The 18,394-nt window shown below is 46.9% G+C and overlaps 1 protein-coding gene across 3 annotated transcripts in view; it reads right to left on the bottom strand.

Moving 5' to 3' along the window:
- Atxn10 (ataxin 10) overlaps positions 1–17,763 on the bottom strand; it is a 166,907-nt gene extending 149,144 nt beyond the window's left edge. For all 3 annotated transcript variants that reach the window (XM_045152030.1, XM_045152028.1, XM_045152029.1), the window contains exon 1: positions 17,643–17,763. In XM_045152030.1, coding sequence (XP_045007965.1) covers positions 17,643–17,758 — 116 coding nt within the window. In that variant the 5' untranslated portion in view covers positions 17,759–17,763. The remainder of the gene's footprint in view (positions 1–17,642) is intronic.
- Between the last annotated feature and the right edge of the window lie 631 nt (positions 17,764–18,394).

Here is an 18,394-nt window from a genome sequence, read left to right as displayed (position 1 = left end):
GGAAGGAAGGAAGGAAGGAAGGAAGGAAGGAAGGAAGGAAGGAAGGAAGGAAGGAAAGAAAGAGCGGGGGCGGGGGGGAGAAAATAGGGCTGGAGGCTGGAGAGATGGCTTAGCGGTTAAGGCTTGCCTGTGAAGCCGAAGAACCCCTGTTCGAGGCTCGGTTCCCCAGGACCCACATAAGCCAGATGCACAAGTTGGTGCATGTGTCTGGAGTTCGTTTTCAGTGGCTGGAAGCCCTGGCGCACCCATTCTCTCTCTCTCTCTCTCTCTCTCTCTCTCTCTCTCTCTCTTCCACTCCCTCTTTCTTTGTCTGTTGCTCTCAAATAAATAGATTTTTAGAAAAAGAAAATAGGGCTGGAGAGATGGAATAGCGGTTAAGGCACTTGCCTATAAAGCCTAAGGACCCAGGTTTGATTCCCCAGGACCCACGTAACCAAAATGCAAAAGGTGGCACATGCAGCTGGGTTCATGTGCGGTGGCTAGAGGCCCTGGTGCACTCATTCTCTACCTTCCTATCTCTCTCTCTCAAAAATAAATTTTAAAAATATTTAAAATAAAATTTAAAAAGAATACAGCATTAAACTAGTCTCAGCAACTATTTGAAACATTCTGACTAACAATACTGCTCTGAAACCACATACACTAACATTCTCACTCTAGCATTAAGGATTACCTAATTACAAAAAATACCCAAGAATTTAAAGCACCATGGAGAATAGCAAAAATAATCATAATTTCTATATCAAAGAATAAATCTAATTACCTCTACCAGCTAATATGTACCATTTTAATGATATTATTCTATCTTAATAAAAACAGAGGGCTGAGGGCCAGGCATTGTGGCTCATGCCTTTAATCCCAGCACTCAGGATGCAGAGATAGGAGGATCACCATGAGTTCAAGGATACCCTGAGAGTACATAGTGAATTCCAGGTCAGCCTGAGCTAGAGTAAGACCCTACCTGGGGAGTGAGAGAGTAGAGGGCTGAGGATATAGCTCAGTGGTACAATACTTGCCTAGCATGCACAAGACCAAAGTTCAATCCCCAGAGCTTCAAAAAATAAAATAAGGACTGGAGAGATGGCTCAACAGTTAAAGCACTTGCCTGCAAAGCGTCAGGCCCAAGTTTGATTCCCAGCACCCACGTACAGCCAGATGCACAGCGTGGTCTACGCATCTAGAGTTCATTTGCAGTGGCAGGAGGACCCTGGCATGCATGCGTGCGCACACACTCACTCTCTCTCTCTCTCCCTCTCCCTTCCTCCCTCCCAAGATGGATATTTTTAAAATAAATAGACAAGTAAAAGTAGAGCTCTACAACTTGACAAATCTAAAATAATGCCTCCTTGTTCTCCTTAGATGGCTAAGAAATGTGAATTTATACCTGTTACGGAGAAGGCAGTCAGTCTTTTCAGATGTTCCCTTGTGCTCGACTTCTCACATGAATAATGCCAATGCCATACTATCGTTCCTAGAATTATCTATTTTAGTCAAGATTAACATTTGGCACAGCACAAGCTTTGAAATAAAAAAAAAATTAAAGGCAGACTAAAGACAGAAGAAAAGCATTCTTCTAGAAAAACTGATATTCAGACCATAGGGCAGTTAAGTTTGTAATTTGTAAATGCTACAAGTAATTCCTAATGTCACAAGGTAATTTGTCACATAGGTACTGGACCTTTATTGTACTTTTAACCAAAAATAAATAAATAAATATACATAGATAGATAGATGATAACTCTAATACCAACCAAAAGACTCCTAAAGTCTCAATAACCATTAATTACTAATACATAATAACAGCATACAGCACCATATATCTAGCACCCAATAATTTGTAGAACAAAGAAGAAAGAATATGGGACAGTGGTCAGTGCCTGCTCCCTGCAGGATGCAAACCATGGATACCGAAAATCACCATGTACTGCCAGTCTTCTGTGCCTATGGTCAATCTGCCCTTCTCCACCAAAATGTCCTATCACCTGTCCGTACACCATTCTCTGCCTGGGAGAACTTAACATCTGTTGGCTGGCTGGTTGGTTGGTTGGTTGGATGGGTGGATGGATTTGGGGAGGGGGGCTGATAGAGAGAGAATGGGAACACCAGGGCCTCCAGCCACTGCAAATGAACTCCAGAAGTATGTGTCACCTTGGCATCTGGCTTACGTGGGTAGTGGGGAATCAAACCTGGGTCCTCAGGCTTTGTAGGAAAGCACCTTAACCACTAAACCATCTCTCCTGTTTCTTTTCTTTCTCTTTCTTTCTTTCTTTTTTTTTTTTTTTTTTTTGCAAGGGGGGAGTTGTTTTATTAGTTTTTCAAGGTAGAGTCTCACTCTAGTCCAGGCTGGCCTGGAATTCACTATGTAGTCTCGGGATGGCCTCGAACTCACAGTGATCCTCCTACCTCTGCCTCAAAAGTGCTGGGATTAAAGGTGTGCGCCACCACACCAGGCTCTCCTGTGTTTAAGGCAAGTGTTCTTCCACTGACCTATACCCTCAGCCCTCTGTGACTCACCTTTGATTAAGGATCACAGCCCTAGTGAAACTCCCTTGCTATTCCCATCTCTGTGCCCTGAACTCTGTTCTGAAGACTGGAATAACTCATCTGCATTATTAATAATGACTTGTCCTCTCTGCAGTTTGACCCCACACCCCCGGACTAGCTTATAGAGCTCAGAATTGGCCCTCACTGACAGAACATGCTCAGTCCAAACAGGCCACAAGGAGGCTTGGCAGTGGCCCATCCCTGCACCTTGTTGCTCCAGGGGTCAGTGTGCACTGAGGCAGTTCCTTACAGAGAGGCCATTCGCTCAGCACTTCTCTTCCATTGCAAGATCCATATATCCTACATGCAGAAATTGGGTTTTCGTCTTTGTTTTTCGAGGTAGGGTCTCACTCTAGTTCAGGCTGACCTGGAATTCACTATGTAGTCTCAAGGCGATCCTCCTGCCTCTGCCTCCCGAGTGCTGGGATTAAAAGCGTGCACCACCATGCCCAGCTACATGCAGAAATTTGAAAAACAGTCATAGTATAAGATGTAGACATCTTGTAGATGCCCTGTGATTCCTATCAACATATCCAATTTCCCCTTCCTTGCTAAATACTACAACAGATAAAACTTGTGAGACAGAACTATAACATTTTTTAAATTTACTATTTACTTATTTGGGGAGGGGGAGAGCCAGATAGAGAGAATGGCCTTGCCAGGGCCTCCTGCCACTGCAAACCCCAGACACATGCACCACCTTGTGCATCTGGCTTATGTGGGTACTAGGGCATTGAACCTGGGTCCTTAGGCTTTGCAGGCAAAGCCACTTAAGCCACTAAGCCATCTTTCCAGTCCTATTTTCTGTTTCTTAAGAGCAGAGAATGTAATATGCTTTTAATGGATTTCCTTTTAAAAAATAAGGGAAAAATGCTTTCTTCACAGGGTTGTAAGAGTGTAGGTACGTAGGTATGTTTATTCTGCAGGATATCATAACACACTGTCATCTTACTAAGTTCACTCTGAGGAACTATGCAGTCATGTTACCAAACCAAAACAACAACAACAAAACCCTCACGGTTTCAAGTAAGTTCCACAGGCTGCGGGTTAGACACTCCTAGAGTCATACAGTAAAGAGGCAGGGAGGTTTTTGGGGGGAGGGGTTGAGTGCATTCAGTCATGTGCATGTAGAGGCCAGAGAACAACTTCAGGCATTATCCTCAGGACAGTCTGCTGCCCACCTCTTTTTGAGAAAGGGTCTCTCACTGGCCTGGAACTTCCCAATTAGACTAGACTGAATAGCCAGGGAGTCCCAGGGGTCCTCATCTCTGCTTCCCCAAAGCTGGGCACACACCGCCACACCCAGCACTTTTGCATGGATAGGAATCAAGCTCAGGTCCTCATGCTTGCAAGGAAAGCACTTTACCCTGGAGCTCTCCCCAACCCAAATAGCTGTGATTCTGTTCATCACACTCCTATGGAGTATAGCCCACGAGCAAATTTCACCCCACAGGGAAAAGCAGCTCCCCTTCAAGGACAACGGCAGTCAACCCCTACCCCATCTTGACCTCCCCTACAACCAGGACAGAAAACATCCTGGTCCTAGTGGACTCTGTCTGCAAAGCTTGTGCTCACAGTCAAGAAGATGCAAATGTCATGATTAATGACAACAAAAGAACTGGTAAAGACTAGTAGGTCATTCCCATATTACAAATATTAATGATCATCACTGTCATTTCTGCTTTAACCAAACAAAAAATATTCACAGAGGCTTTAAAAGCTTTGCTACTTCATTCACAGAAGGCAGAAAGTGCTTAAGAAGGCAATTACAACCCAGCCGTTAGAACTCCTGTTAGATAGGAATGTGTACCCTGAAGACAATGTATAAAAGAAATGTTACATTACAGGACAAAAAAAAAATCCTTTGAATTGCACAAAAGGTAGGATCTCATTTCCTTCATGTTTCAACAGATCTGTAGGCTTAATTTTGGCAAGTCCTGTTCAAGTAAAATTAAAGAAAACTCACTGTGATCACAGGTTCACAAGTTAGACAGACCTGATAGACCATATGTATAAACACTTCACAGTGAGTTTATCAAGTGGACCTCTACTGAAAAGGAAGCTAACTGCTAGTCACTGTACGTCTACAACTAACTCACATTTGATTAAACAAAAGATCTATTCTGATACCTCCCACCACATTAAAAGTAGGCCTATGTGGTTTAGTTTAACCAATATTGCTGAGAAAGATGATTAAAACACACAGAAATTCAGAGATTTGGGGCGGGGGGATACTGACTGTTACATAAAACCATAAACCTTACTCATCAGTTTGACCTGGCTGATTAAAAACAAAAATGAAAACATTTTATCCAGCTGGAGTGATGGTTTAGCAGTTAAGGCACTTGCCTGAGAAGTCTAAGGACCCAGGTTCCATACCCCAGTACCCACGTAAGCCAGATATACAAGGTGGCATATGTGTCTGGAGGTCCCGGCATACCCATTCTTTCTCTTTCTCTTCCTCTTCCTCTCCCTCCCTCCCTCTCTCTATCTATCTATCTATCTATCTATCTATCTATCTATCTCAAATAAATGAATAAGTAAAGAAATAAAAAATATTTTTTAAAAAGCATTTTATCACCTGCCATAAACAGCCAAGGGCAAAATCCTGAAATCCGTCTCTGAACTCCAACCTCTCAACCCCTTGGGACACCAGCAAGAACCATCCCCATCCCCGTAACATCTAGGACTCAGGCTGGTCCCAGCAGCCTGACCAGCCCATCTCACAGGGTTACCATGTGTTTCTGTAAAGGACATCACAGAAAGTACTCCAGGCGTTGGCAGCTGTAAAGTCCCCAACACTTCTAACCCTGTCCTCCATCACAGAGGCAGCCCTAGAAAGCCATGAACAAGTAAGTACGGATCGCCAGCTTCCATGAAACACTACTGTGGCCAGGCATGGTGACATCCTATGCTACAAGAATAGACCTGAACTAGACACAAGAACTCAACACAAGGATGCAAGGGTGCACAAAAGACACTTGTCGGGAAGTATCGGCTGCTCCCCAATCAAGAGTGCTGTGACAGGCCACAGTGCAAAGCTGAAAAGGACACTTCCTAATACCAAGCTGCGAACCACCCAACTGTAGGCAGAGTTCACAGCCTTAGAAAGAGAAACACTACATGTAAGACTTTACTAAGAACTTTACTAAAACCTTACTTCACATCTGGGAAGATGGCTCAGCAGTTAGAGCACTTGCCACTTACATAGGAGAGTTTGGGAGGGCCTAAGACTGTACAAGTTTGACTCCCCAGAGCCCATGTGAAAAGCTGGGTGTGGTCACACATGTCTGTAATCCCAGGTAGGTAAGGATGGAGACCGGAGAATCAGGGCTCACTGAGCAAAACAAAAATGAGTCTTTCTTTATACTCAGCCTTTTAGTCTGGGAGCCCAGCCCATGGAATGCTGTGGCCCAATTAGGGTGGAGCATGCCATCTCAATCACCCTTATCTAGAGAGCCCCTCACAGACATGCACAGTGTGTCTCCCAGGTGATTCTAGAGCCACTCACATTGACAAGCAAGAGCAAGCATCGCACTAGGCAAACATGAGCCAAGATTTAAGACAAGTCAAGTGGCACAGTGAGTCCAGGCTAAAAGTTTTAAAGAATGAGCTGGAATGACCAAACAGATCTTCAAAGTACAAAAAGGATTCGACAGCAGTATAATGTATACTCTTATGGCATAGACCAAGAAAAGTCAGATAGAGAAGAAGCCAGGCAAGGTGGCACACGTCTGTAATCCCAGCATGCAGGAGGCTAAGACAGGACAACTGCAAGTGTAAAGCCAGCCCAGACGACATGGCAAGGCCCTATCTCAAAAAAAGAAAAGGAAGGACAGAAGGACGGAAGGAAGGAAGACTGGAGAGATGGCTCAGCAGTTAAAGGTGCTTGCTTGCCAAGCCTGTCAGCCTAAGTTCAATTCCCCAAAACCCACATGATGCCAGACAGACAAAGTGGTGATTGCATCTGAGTTTGTTTGCAGTAGCAGGAGGCCCTGGTGTGCTCCTGTGCATTCTTCCTTTCTCTTTCTTTTTGTTTTTCTCTCTCTCTCTCCTTGTAAATGATAAATAAAATATTTAAAAAGAAAATAAAGCAGGGGCTAGGGAGATGGCTCAGTCAGAAAAGTACTTCCTGCACAAGCATGGCCTGAGTTCAGGTCTCAGAACCCATGTAGAAGAGAGGCACAGCGGTGCACACTAGTAACCCAGCACTACAGAAGCAAAGACAGGAGGATCTTGTGTGGAACTTTCCAGCCAAGTCAGTGTGTTCCAAGTTCAATGAAAGACTCCGTCACAAAAAGCTGCCAGGCCTGATGGTGCATGTCTTTCCTGCCAGCAGTTGGGAGGCTGAGAACTACAGAGTGAGTCCCAGGTCAGCTTAGGCTGAAGTGAGAGCCCGGCTTCAAAATAATACAAAGTGGAGAGCAACTGAGGAGCACACCAAGTTTGTCCTCTGGCGCACACACATGTGCACCTGCACACATGCAAACATTCATACACACATGTAAAACAAAGAAAAAAGGAGGTAGGGTGTGTGTGAGGAGAGGAGTCTGACAGCAGCAATGACAATCGAGGTAAGTATTTACCACCCTACCATGCTATGCAGCACGAAGCAGAGGGAACCACCCCACTTGTGGTTCTATGGGCAGGACGTGGCGCGCCAGGGCCTCCAGCCATTGCAATTGAACTTCAGACATGTGGGCCACCTTTGTGCACAAGTGCGGCCTTGTACTTGCGTCACCTTGTGCATCTGACTCACATGGGAACTGGGGAGTCGAACATGGGTCCTTAGGCTTTGTAGGCAAGCACCTTAACTGCTAAGCCATCTCTCCAGCCCCCACCTCTCACTTTTAAGTCTAGGAGAGGTTGTCCTCAGCAGGGAGTCACATTTCTAGCAAAATGCTTACAGAGTTTTTCTTCGAAATGGCACTGAATCCACAGGTCAATTGGGAAGAGTTAATGACTCTGTTCCTGAGGTTTCTACAATATACTGCTGAACCTTAAGTTTTTTTGCAACTTTTGGTGCAAACTTAGTGATGATCACATAGCTTTGACAAGGAAAGAAACAACAATGACCTTATTCTTGGTGCTGTACCCATAAACTCCCCAGCAGCTATAATGAGCAAGTATCATTTACTCATTCACAAGTCATCTTTTTAACTATAGCTTATGTAGTCTTGCAACCATCAGAGAGCCTATTCCAGGCAAGTGACAGTCCCAGGGCTCCTTGGCTCTTTGGTATACATGCCCACAGTGACTAAGCCTTCAAGTCTGGTGACCACTACAAAAGGCAGGAAGAATGGAGAAGATAAAAGACTTCCCTGGGTTCTGTAGTCACAATCCTACCCTCTTTTGTTTAATTTGCTGGTTCACTCTTTTCCTGTCTCCTCAGAGGGTAGGAAGAGTGAGCGGTGGCTTCACACTGACCACTTCAGTGTTTTGAAGCTGAGTCAGAACACCTCACCAAACAGCTCCCTGTGCTACTCCAGCTCATGGCACAGGTAAAAAGAAAGGAGGCTGCCATCACACAGTTCTTTTTATAGCGCACCTTAACTGACATTCTCTCTCAACACAGTTGAACTGAATCATGGTGTAGTCACAATGCCACATGTACCCTCAGCTAAGCCGATGACTCCTGTGGGTTTTTTGTTTTGTTCTTTTGGAGCAGTCAGACTTGCTGACCACAGGCTTGGTAATGTTTGGGGGAAACCCATGTGTATATGTGTATACACAGATGGACGGGGTTTATTTTTCACTTCTGTGGTATGCTGACTTCTAAAATGCTTAATCTATTTGTTTTCTTCACCACGTTTAGTCAACATTATGCAAGCAATTCAGATCAGAATCCCAAGTCACTTCCTATCCCTTGAAATCAGTCGCACCATAATTGGTATTTCCTGAAACTTCCTCACTAGTCTTTCTTCTATGCTTTTATTGTGCATCTAATGACTCAGGAAAATGAATTAAGAAAATCATTCAAATACTATTAAATGTTTATTATGTACAAGATGTAAAGTACTGAGACTATACAGGCACAAAGAATTCTGTTCCTTGGTTGCTTTCATTCCAATTGGATTAATGGGCAATTGTCTGTTTACAATGCTGTGACATTCTTGGCAAGAGGTAAGAACAGGGTAGGCACAGGAATTAGGGAGCTTTCACTGTAACCAAATACCTGACAGAAACAACTGAAAAGAAGGAAGGTTCCTTTGGCTCCCAGTTCCGAGGCTCTAGTCTATGGCTGTTGGCCCCATGTTCTTGGGCAGAACATAGTAATGTTGCAGGAGCATGTGGCAAAAAGAGCAATTCACCTCACAGCAGCCAGAACGCCGAGAGCACAGCCTACTTAGCAACTTCCAGCTAGGCCCACCCTCTGCCTTCCACCACCTTCTAATAGTGAGCTCATTATGCATCAAATGATTCAGCCACAGATTAGGACAGAGCTTTCAGGACCGAATCCTGTCTCAAAGCCCAACTGGCAACCAAGCCCTCAATACAACAACTAGAAGAGAGCATTTCACATTCAAACCACAACACAAGTGAGATGCTGATTACTTCATGATGAAAGAGCCCAAGTGTATATGTGATGGGTTGAATAGATGGCTTAGTGGTTAAGGCGTTTGCCTGCAAAGCCAAAGGATCCCAGTTCAATTCTCCAAGACCCACATAAGCCAGATGCACAAGGGGGCGCATGTATCTGGAGTTTGTTTGCAGTGGCTGGAGACCCTGGCACACCCATTCTCATTCTCTCACTCTCTCACTTGCTCTCTCAAAATAAATTATTTATTTTTTTAATCTCAAAATATGTGAGCAAAGAGAAGAGAAAAGCACAAGACATTTATAAATTCAATTGCACAGGCTAGGGAGACGGCTCAGTGGCTAAATGCACTTACTTGCGTTTGATTCCCCAGTACTCACATAAAGCCAGACACACAAAGTGGCTAATGTATCTGGAGTTCACTTGCAGTGGCAGAAGGTCTTGGCACACCCATTCACTCTTAAATAAATTAAATTTTAAAAATTTGATATCACAACATTTGCACTATTTCTTTGTTAGTAACTGGAAGCAAGCTAGAGATACCTCAAGTTACCGTATGAACTACACTTGCAGCCGGTTCAGCACACACACAAGGCTCTAGTGGGTAGCGAGCGTGGGGGCACGAAAGTCAATCTTCACTTACACAACAGCGTCCCGCAGGGTCCCACTGGGACCCCAGACTAAACAAAGGGCAAAAAGGAGGGAGCCAGCTGAGACTAGCATTCACCTGTGTGCTGACTGCAGGCACCATGTAAACGTGTTTCGTGCTCCAAGTGCCACCAAATGACAGACCAAGTCCCTTAAACAGGGAGCCAAAGTAACTCTGCCTTAAACTGTGCATTTTAAATGTCAGCATTTGTGACAATTTTACACATGTATACTGCATTTTCATCATATTCACTCCCTATTGCCTTCCCTTCCCCTCCTACTGCCACTGCAGCCCTTCTTCCCAGCCAGTCCCTCCCACTTTGTGGGTGTGCATGGGTGTGTCCCACTGGGTTGATCAGGTCACTTACACGAACATGGGTGGGTTACACACTGAGCACAGATAGCCAGTGGGTGTACCACTGAAGAACATGACCCCTCCCCCAGCAGCCAGCCACTGCTCATCCAAGATGGGTGGGGGTGACTCGTAAGTCCTCCCTTAAGTTGCCTTTTGTCAGATATTTGATCACAGCCATGAGAAAGTTACAAATAAAGGTGGTTGAGTGGATGAATGAATGAATGAATGAATGACATGGTAACCTGGACAGCTTTTCAGTACGTTGAGTAATTACTGTTGACTGGTACTGTCAGTGCTAGAAACAGATTTTCTCAATGGAGCCAGTGGCACTTCCTCGATGCTCTACTCCACGTTTACTGAGTACACAAAATTCTGCTGCTATGGGAGATGCCACAGACAGGTCCTTGCCCTCAAGAATGGTGCTACCAGTAGAAAGAAGAATACTGTTATGAAATGAAGGTGGTACGATGCTCCCGCTTCAACACCTCCCCACTCTGAGCAATGTAGTAGGCTCATTTTTAAATGAAAGGCAACAAACAAAAGGTTCAAAGAGAAAAGGACCACCAACTAAAGCCAGCTGCTGCCCTTACCCACTCCCAGACCAGCACTGCCCGGTCTATACAGAATGGCTTCCTGCTTCCCTCTCCTGAGGGGTTGTCAGTCTTTCCCCATGGACCGGCCTTTCTGAGTCTGTGCTCACCTCCAGGGCCCAGCGACCAATCAAGGTCTTTTGAACTTGGCAATGAGGCTCATCCTAACTGGATGCCTGATTTAGAAAGAGACTTGATCCAAGTTACTGCTGGGGTTTCCGAGATTTTCCTTCTTGGAACCCTCCTAGTTTGTGGCACATCCGGTCTTTGCCAGTGAGGCTCGTTCCAACTTGACGCCTAATTTACATCTCCTAGGTCGTAAGAAAATCTGATCCAAATTGCCGTGCAAATTTAACAACTCAGTACCCCTCCTAGCTTGGCTTTTCTGCTTTTATTTTCCTTTTAAAAAAAAATCTTTCATGCTTTACCCTTCTGTATGTCTATACTTGCCAATTCTCTGCTAGTTGTAAGCCAAGAGCTCAAGAGCCACTGGCCTGGAGAATTGGGGGCGCTCTAACCCTCAGCTAGTCCAGCCCAGGGCCCGGGCGGCTTCATCACTCTCAACACCAACAGCAGTTCTACTCTGGAACTGGCTCCTTCCATTTAACACATTTCTAAGATTTTCCCCTATTGTTCTGTGCACACCAGTGATGCATTCGCTTGAATTACCAAGTACTTTAGCCCCTCTCCGCAATGACGAAAACCGAGTTGTTTCCAGCATTTGGCTCTTTCCACTGCTTCGTTTCTCTTGAGTAAATACCTAGGGCTTTATCAGATATGCATTTAACTTTATAAAAACCTGCCAACACATTTCCCAAAGCAGTGGCACCTCTCACCCCCACCAACGAGGGTCCCGGCTGTCCTGCCCTCGCCGCCTGAGTGCTGTCCCCTGACGGGCAGCCGCTCCCCATCCAGAGGTTTTCTTGTTTTAGCCAGAGTGGGCTCTTCTTTGTTGTTTTTCAAGGTAGGGTTTCCAGCTACCCCAGGCTGACAAGGAATTCACTATGGAGTCTCAGCGTGGCAACCCTCTGCCTGGGATTAAGGGCATGTGCCACCACACCTGGCCCTGTTCTCTGACTTTGTTCATTTGTGTTTTGCTTTTGTGTGTAGAATAACTGTGATGTAGAATTTTATACATGTTGCATGCACCCCCTTCTCAAATGTTCATCTTTCTTGAGACAGGGTCTCTCCGACAACCCAGAGCTGTCATTTCTGGTCAGCAAGCTCTAGCAATTCTCAGGTCCCCTCCCACTTCCTCCCCACTAGAGCTACAGACATGCAGACATGTGTGTCCATGCCCAGCTTTTTATTTACATGGGTTCTTCAGAGTTGAACTTGGTTGGTCTCAGGCCCTCATGTTTAAATAGAAAGTGTTCTTAACTGCTGAGCCATCTCCCTAGACCTTAAAGCTTTTTTAAAAGTCCTGTTCTATATCCCTGACTGGCCTGGAACTCACTATGTAGTCCAGGCTAGAGTCAAACTGGCAACTCTCTGCCTCTGCTTCCCACATGCTAGAACTACAGGACTGTATCACCACAGTGGGCTCCAAGCACATTATGTTTCCTACATGTTGATGACCACCCTATTTAGAAGGGTATTGTCCAGAGAGCATACAACTCTACCACCTGAAGTATTCAACTCAATGAATTTTGGCATTCATGTTGTTATTAATTTAGCAAATAATATATACATAGCATAAAGCCTACCACATAGACCTCTCTTAAGCTTATAATTAACTCAATGGCTTTAATTTCATCCACAATAGTACAATAATCACTCCTACTATTTCTCAATTTTTCAAATCATTTTTACCTGTTATGAGTGTGTGATGTATGTTTATGTATGCATGTTCGTATATGTGTGTGGACACACATGTATGTGCAAGGGCAAATGTGTACACATTCATGTTGAGACCAGAGGTTGAGCCAAGTGCCTTCCTCAATCACTCTCTACCTTATTCTCTGAGAGAGGTCTTCACACTGGATCTGGAGCTCACGACTTCGACTAGATTAGCTGGCCAGAAAACCTTACAACTCTCCTGCCTCTACCTCTTCCCTAGCAATGGGAGTACAGGTGTGCACTGCCATACCTGGCTTTTTCATGGGTGGTAGAAATCCGAATTCAGGTCCTCTTGCTTGCACAGTACCAACAAAGCCATGGCCCCAGGCCTTCTAAAACTTTAACCCTCAATAAATTTTTAGTCATTAAGTAATAACTCATCCCCTCCCCCGAACCTGGTAGCCTATAACCTACTCAGGTCTCTGAATTTGTCTTACACTTCATATAAGTGGAATCATACAATATTCATCTTTTTTTAATCTCCTTTAATTTATTGGTAATTATCTTGGCTTTTTGAGAGGTCACTAAGTTGGTTTCCATGGTAAGTAATACCATTTTATATTCCTACCAACAATGTAAATGGGTTCAGATTTCTCCACGTCTTCAATACTTGCTCTTTTAAACATCTTAAATAATAGCCAACTAAAAGGGCATGCAGGGGGCTGGAGAGATGGCTTAGCAGTTAAGACGTTTGCCTGCAAAGCCTAAGGACCCATGTTGGATTCCCCAGTACCCACGTAAACCAGATGCACATGATAGTGCATGCCTGTGGACTTCATTTGCAGTGGCTGAAGGACCTGACTTGCCCATATTCATTCTCTCTCTCTACCTCTCTCTGCCCATCTATCTGCCTCTTTCTCTATCTCTCTCAAATAAATAAAATATGAAAAAGAGGTACATAATTGGGGCTGGAGAGATAATTCAGTGGTTCAGGTACTTGCCTGAGAAGCTTAAAAGCCCAGGTTCAATTCTCCAGTACCCATGTAAAGCCAGATGCATAGGGTGGCACATGCATCTGGAGTACATTTGTAATGGCCTGCCAATCTGGCTCATGCTCGCTCATGCTCTCTGTCTCCTTGCAAATAAATTATTAAAATAAATTAAAAAAAAAAAAGCTGGGGGCTGGAGAGATAGCTTAGCAGTTAAGCACTTGCCTGTGAAGCCTAAGAACCCCAGTTCAAGGCTCAATTCCCCAGGACCCACATTAGCCAGATGTACAAGGGGGCACATGCGTCTGGAGTTCGTTTGCAGTGGCTGGAGGCCCTGGAGCGCCCATTCTCTCCCTTCCTCCCTTCCTCCCTTCCTCTCCCTCTCCCTCTTTCTCTCTGTCACTCTCAAATAAATAAATGAATAAACAAAAAAATTTAAAAACAAAAGCTGGGCATGGTGCCACACACCTTTAATCCCAGCACCCAGAAGGCAGAGGTAGGAGGTTCACTGTGAGTTTGAGGCCACCCTGAGACTACACAGTGAATTTCAGAGTATGGAGTTATGACCTCAATTTGTCCACAGATAATACTCAGCATTCAATAAAAAAAAAAAAAGACAGAATCAAATAACTAAACACACACCAAAAAAAAAAAAAAAAAGATAAAAACAGGGTTGGAGAGATGGCTCAGCAGTTAAGGCACTTGCCTGCAAAGCCCAACAACCCAGGTTCAATTCCCTAGTACCCAATTAAAGCCAGATACATAAAGTGTTGCCTGTATACGGAGTTCATTCACAGCAGCAGGAGGCCTTGGCATGTTCATTCTTCCTCTCCCCCCTTGTAAATAAATAAAGATTTTAAAGAGATAAAATGGACAATAGAAAGTTATCAGGTACATGCTTTTACCTGTAATATGTTAAGACAAATGACAAGACCAATTTGAATACAGTACAGCAATCAGAAACAGAAACACTTTTATTCAAAAATACAATAATTGAAGCTGGAGAAATAGCTTAGTGGTTAAGGTGCTTGCCTGCAAAGCCTAAGGTCCCAGGTTCGACTCCCCAGAACCCACATAATACACACATCTGGAGTTCATTTGCAGTGTCTAATACCTGGCATGCCTATATATTCTCTCTCCCTCTCCCTCTCATAAATAAATAAATAACAATAACTGACTCTAAGAATACAATGATGGGTTAGATGCAAAAGGAGAAAAAAAATGATTAGAGAAGTAGAAGGCAAGTTAGTACAAAATTTTTAAGCCTGAGCCTGGAGAGGAAAAAAAAATGACAAATACAGAAAAGTGCCTATCAGACACAGAGCTGTAGTTAAAGGTTTAACACATGCATAACTGAAGACCCAGAAGCAAAGGAATAAATGAAAAAACAGCAACATTTGAAGACATACAAGCTGACATTTCCCAAACTGATCAAAGACATCAAATCAAAGAAATATCCAAACAGGATAAAAGGAGCCAAATAGCTCTGCCCTCACAGTTCTTCGATAAATAAAAGTTGCCTCTATAAACTGTCGGAATGTAATCAGTGCCTTAAGAAAGCAGCTTCGAGAATGACGGTGTTTAGAGCCATGGGTGGGAGCGCTGCAGAACAAGACGCACAGCTTTGAGAGGAACAGGAAGTCTACAAAACATGCAGATCTGCGTAACTGGACCGTGCATGATTCCACATGCACTAAACAGACAGAAGCTTATCTTACACCATCCAAGGTCTCAGAAGGACCACCAAGTACACAGAGCAGAGATCATCTGCCCTTTCCCCACCTGTGCCCGCACTTTGGCAGCTGCTGCTTATTTACAACCAAGGAGTCTCATTTTGTTTCACTCACGTCTCTTCCAGCTCCTGCTGTCTTGGCCTATCCTACACAAGTCCACCTGCCTTCCTGTTCATGCTATGCAACAGCACTGGGCCCTACCACAGAGGGAATATTATCCCACCACCAAAACCAAACACCTTCCAAAGATCCCTACAGTGTGAGGACTGGAAGGATCCTCTCAGACACACTGGACTCTGGGACCAAAAAAACATGAGATGTTATAGGTACAAGCTTAAAGACACACAAAAACAAAAAGACAGGAACAGTCCCAGAATGTCCTTGTAAGTCATCAAGAATTCTGCACCCCCACACAACTGTCTCTCCATCCCAGGACCTGCCCACCAGTTCACCTTTGATCATCTCCAGTCTCTGCCTGAAATAGGAACAGTGCCCAGAAGAACCAGATCCAAATATAGGAGGCAGCCTGAATGTCCCCCCCACCCCAGACCCCTAGCAATCTGGATTGTCCTCCAGTCTGATAAACCCTTCTATGTTTCTCCTACCCAAGCCCACAGCACTGCCATTCTGGCACTTCTTCCACTGGGATTTCTCACACGGCTTCTGAAAGGTCCTAGCTGAAAAGCCTCTAGCTTCACCCTTCTGTTTTTCATTCTCTACAATGGTGACCAGAAAGATCTTCCTAATATGCAGATTTTTATCAAACCACTCCCTTAATAAAAGAAACAATCAGCGGATCCTAATAACCCCCTAAGAACAGACTAAGTGAAAATGCAGGCCCTTGAATTTTCTCCATGAAGTAACATCAAGGAATTGATATTTGAATGTCTCCCATTGTCTCACTGAATCAGCTCTATAGCTCTGCGAAATCAGTGCATGGGCGCTCATCAGACACGGTTCTTTCCAGCTAGCCCTCACATCCACACTCATTTCAGCCTTTCCTGGATGACCAAGTCAGCACCTCGTCTTGTGTAGACCTCCATCGCATTGGTTTATGTAACATGCTATTCCCTAACACACTCGATTAAAGGAATCCTGTCACATTCATTTTTGTATTCTCGGCACTGTGCAAAGGGGTGTTATGAGGGGTGCTCAACAAGTGATGACTATAGTATATATAGGCCCTGCAGGGAACAGGTGGGTCTAAGCATCAAATCAGCCAACATTTCTCCTAGCGGTATCACATAAATTAACATTCTACCCAAAAGCCCACGGAGCAGCACCTTGGGGCCTTCAACACCCTTTCAGCAGCTCTACTCTTCTACTGTGACTGGAAATCCAGAAGTGCTCAGGGGTCCAGTTTAAAAAAGGGGGAGGAGGGCTGGAGAGATGGCTTAGCGGTTAAGCGCTTGCTTGTGAAGCCTAAGGACCCCGGTTCGAGGCTCGGTTCCCCAGGTCCCACGTTAGCCAGATGCATAAGGGGGCGCACGCGTCTGGAGTTCGTTTGCAGAGGCTGGAAGCCCTGGCGCGCCCATTCTCTCTCTCTCCCTCTATCTGTCTTTCTCTCTGTGTCTGTCGCTCTCAAAAAAAAAAAGGGGGGGGGAGGAGAGGGTGGAGAAATGGCTTAGCGGTTAAGGTGCTTGACTGTGAAACCTAAGGGCCCAGGTTCGATTCTGCAGGTCCCACGTAAGCCAGATGCGCACGGTGGCGCATGTGTCTGCAGTTCGTTTGCAGAGGCCCTAGTGCATCCATTCTCTCTCCCCCTCCCCACACCCATCTCTCTGTCTCTAACAAATAAAAATAAATCTTTAAGAAAAAGAAAGGGGCCTGGAGAGATGGCTTAGCGGTTAAGGTGCTTGCCTGCAAAGCCAAAGGATCCTGGTTCTATTCTCCAGGACCAACAACGTTAGCCAGATGCACAAGGGGGCGTATACGTGTGGAGTTCCTGTGCAGTGGCTGGTGGCCCTGGTCCGCCCATTCTCTCCCTCTCCTCCTCTGCCTCTTCCTCAAATGAAGTATATTAAGAAGAAAAAAAAAGGGCCACTAGAGATCAAAGGACTGGGGTCCTTTTCTCTCTGCTCTGCTTTGTCCACAGCGGGCGACTGCAGGTCACCTCATCGCCCACGCCGCCGGCCGGCACAGTACCACCGACGCGGGGGAGACGCCGGCTCGCGTCGGCTCAGTTCCCGGTGCCCGAGTGCTGAACGGTGCCCCGGCGTTCCCTCAAGCGCGGCTTGCAAGCGCCCCGAGGCGGAGAGGTGCCGTCCAACACCGTCCCGCCCACAGGCGAGGGCGCCGCGGCGGGGTCCCGGGACGTCGCTCGGGCTTCTCCGCGGCCGCGGCCCCGCGGCCCCCTCAGGACGGCGCGCGGTCAGCGGCCCGGCTGCGGCGGCCGAGGCTCCGGGGCCTCCGCGGCAGCGACAGGCCGCGCGTCCCCCCGCCCGCCCGCCCGCCCGCGGTCGTTACCGGTTCCGCTGCTCCTTGAAGAGCCCGGTGAGCGCGCGGAGGGCCTCCAGGTCCGGGATGGGCGCCGGCACCAGGACGCCCGACAGCCGGCCGGGCGGAGGCCTGGGCGCCGCCATCTTGCCGTCGCTTGCCGCGCGCCGCGGAGGGGCGGAGGGGCGGACGAGGCCCGGGGCGCCGCGGAGGGGCGGAGGGGCGGACGAGGCCCGGGGCGCCGCGGAGGGGCGGAGGGGGGACGGGGTCGGACGAGGCCCGGGGCGCCGCGGAGGGGGAACGGGGGGCGGACGAGGCCCGGGGCGCCGCGGAGGGGCGGAGGGGGGACGGGCTGCACAGGCGCGGCGCGGCCGGCGGGGCGCGGTGGGGGGGGGCGCGGCGGAAGTCCCGCCTGCGGGGAGGGGCGCGGGCGGAAGCGCGCGTGGGGAGGGGGCGCCCTGCGGAGGGCGGGGGCCTCGTGGGAAAGGCCCCAGGAGCGAGGCTCCCGCCACGGGGGAGGGGCCGCGGCGAAGGCTGTCCCTGCAGGGGGGTGCTGGACGGAAGACATGTCCCCATGAGAGAAGATGGGGGGCAGAGACCCCCCGCTCCCAGGCGAGGTGATGCTGCAGTCAGGAGAGCTGGGAAAGGGATGCTGAGGAGGGGCATCCCGTGGGAGGGAACCTGGGATGGCGGCTGTCCTTGAAGGGAGCATTGCTGAGCAGAGGTGTCCCAGGGGGACGAGGTGGGAGACAAGTCACCCACCCCCCTCCATGGCTTGCCAA

This window comes from Jaculus jaculus, chromosome 6 (assembly GCF_020740685.1).
Source record: "Jaculus jaculus isolate mJacJac1 chromosome 6, mJacJac1.mat.Y.cur, whole genome shotgun sequence".
NCBI lineage: Eukaryota > Metazoa > Chordata > Mammalia > Rodentia > Dipodidae > Jaculus > Jaculus jaculus.
The sequence above is the reverse complement of the archived record's forward strand: the minus strand, read 5'-3'. Positions and strand labels throughout refer to the sequence as shown.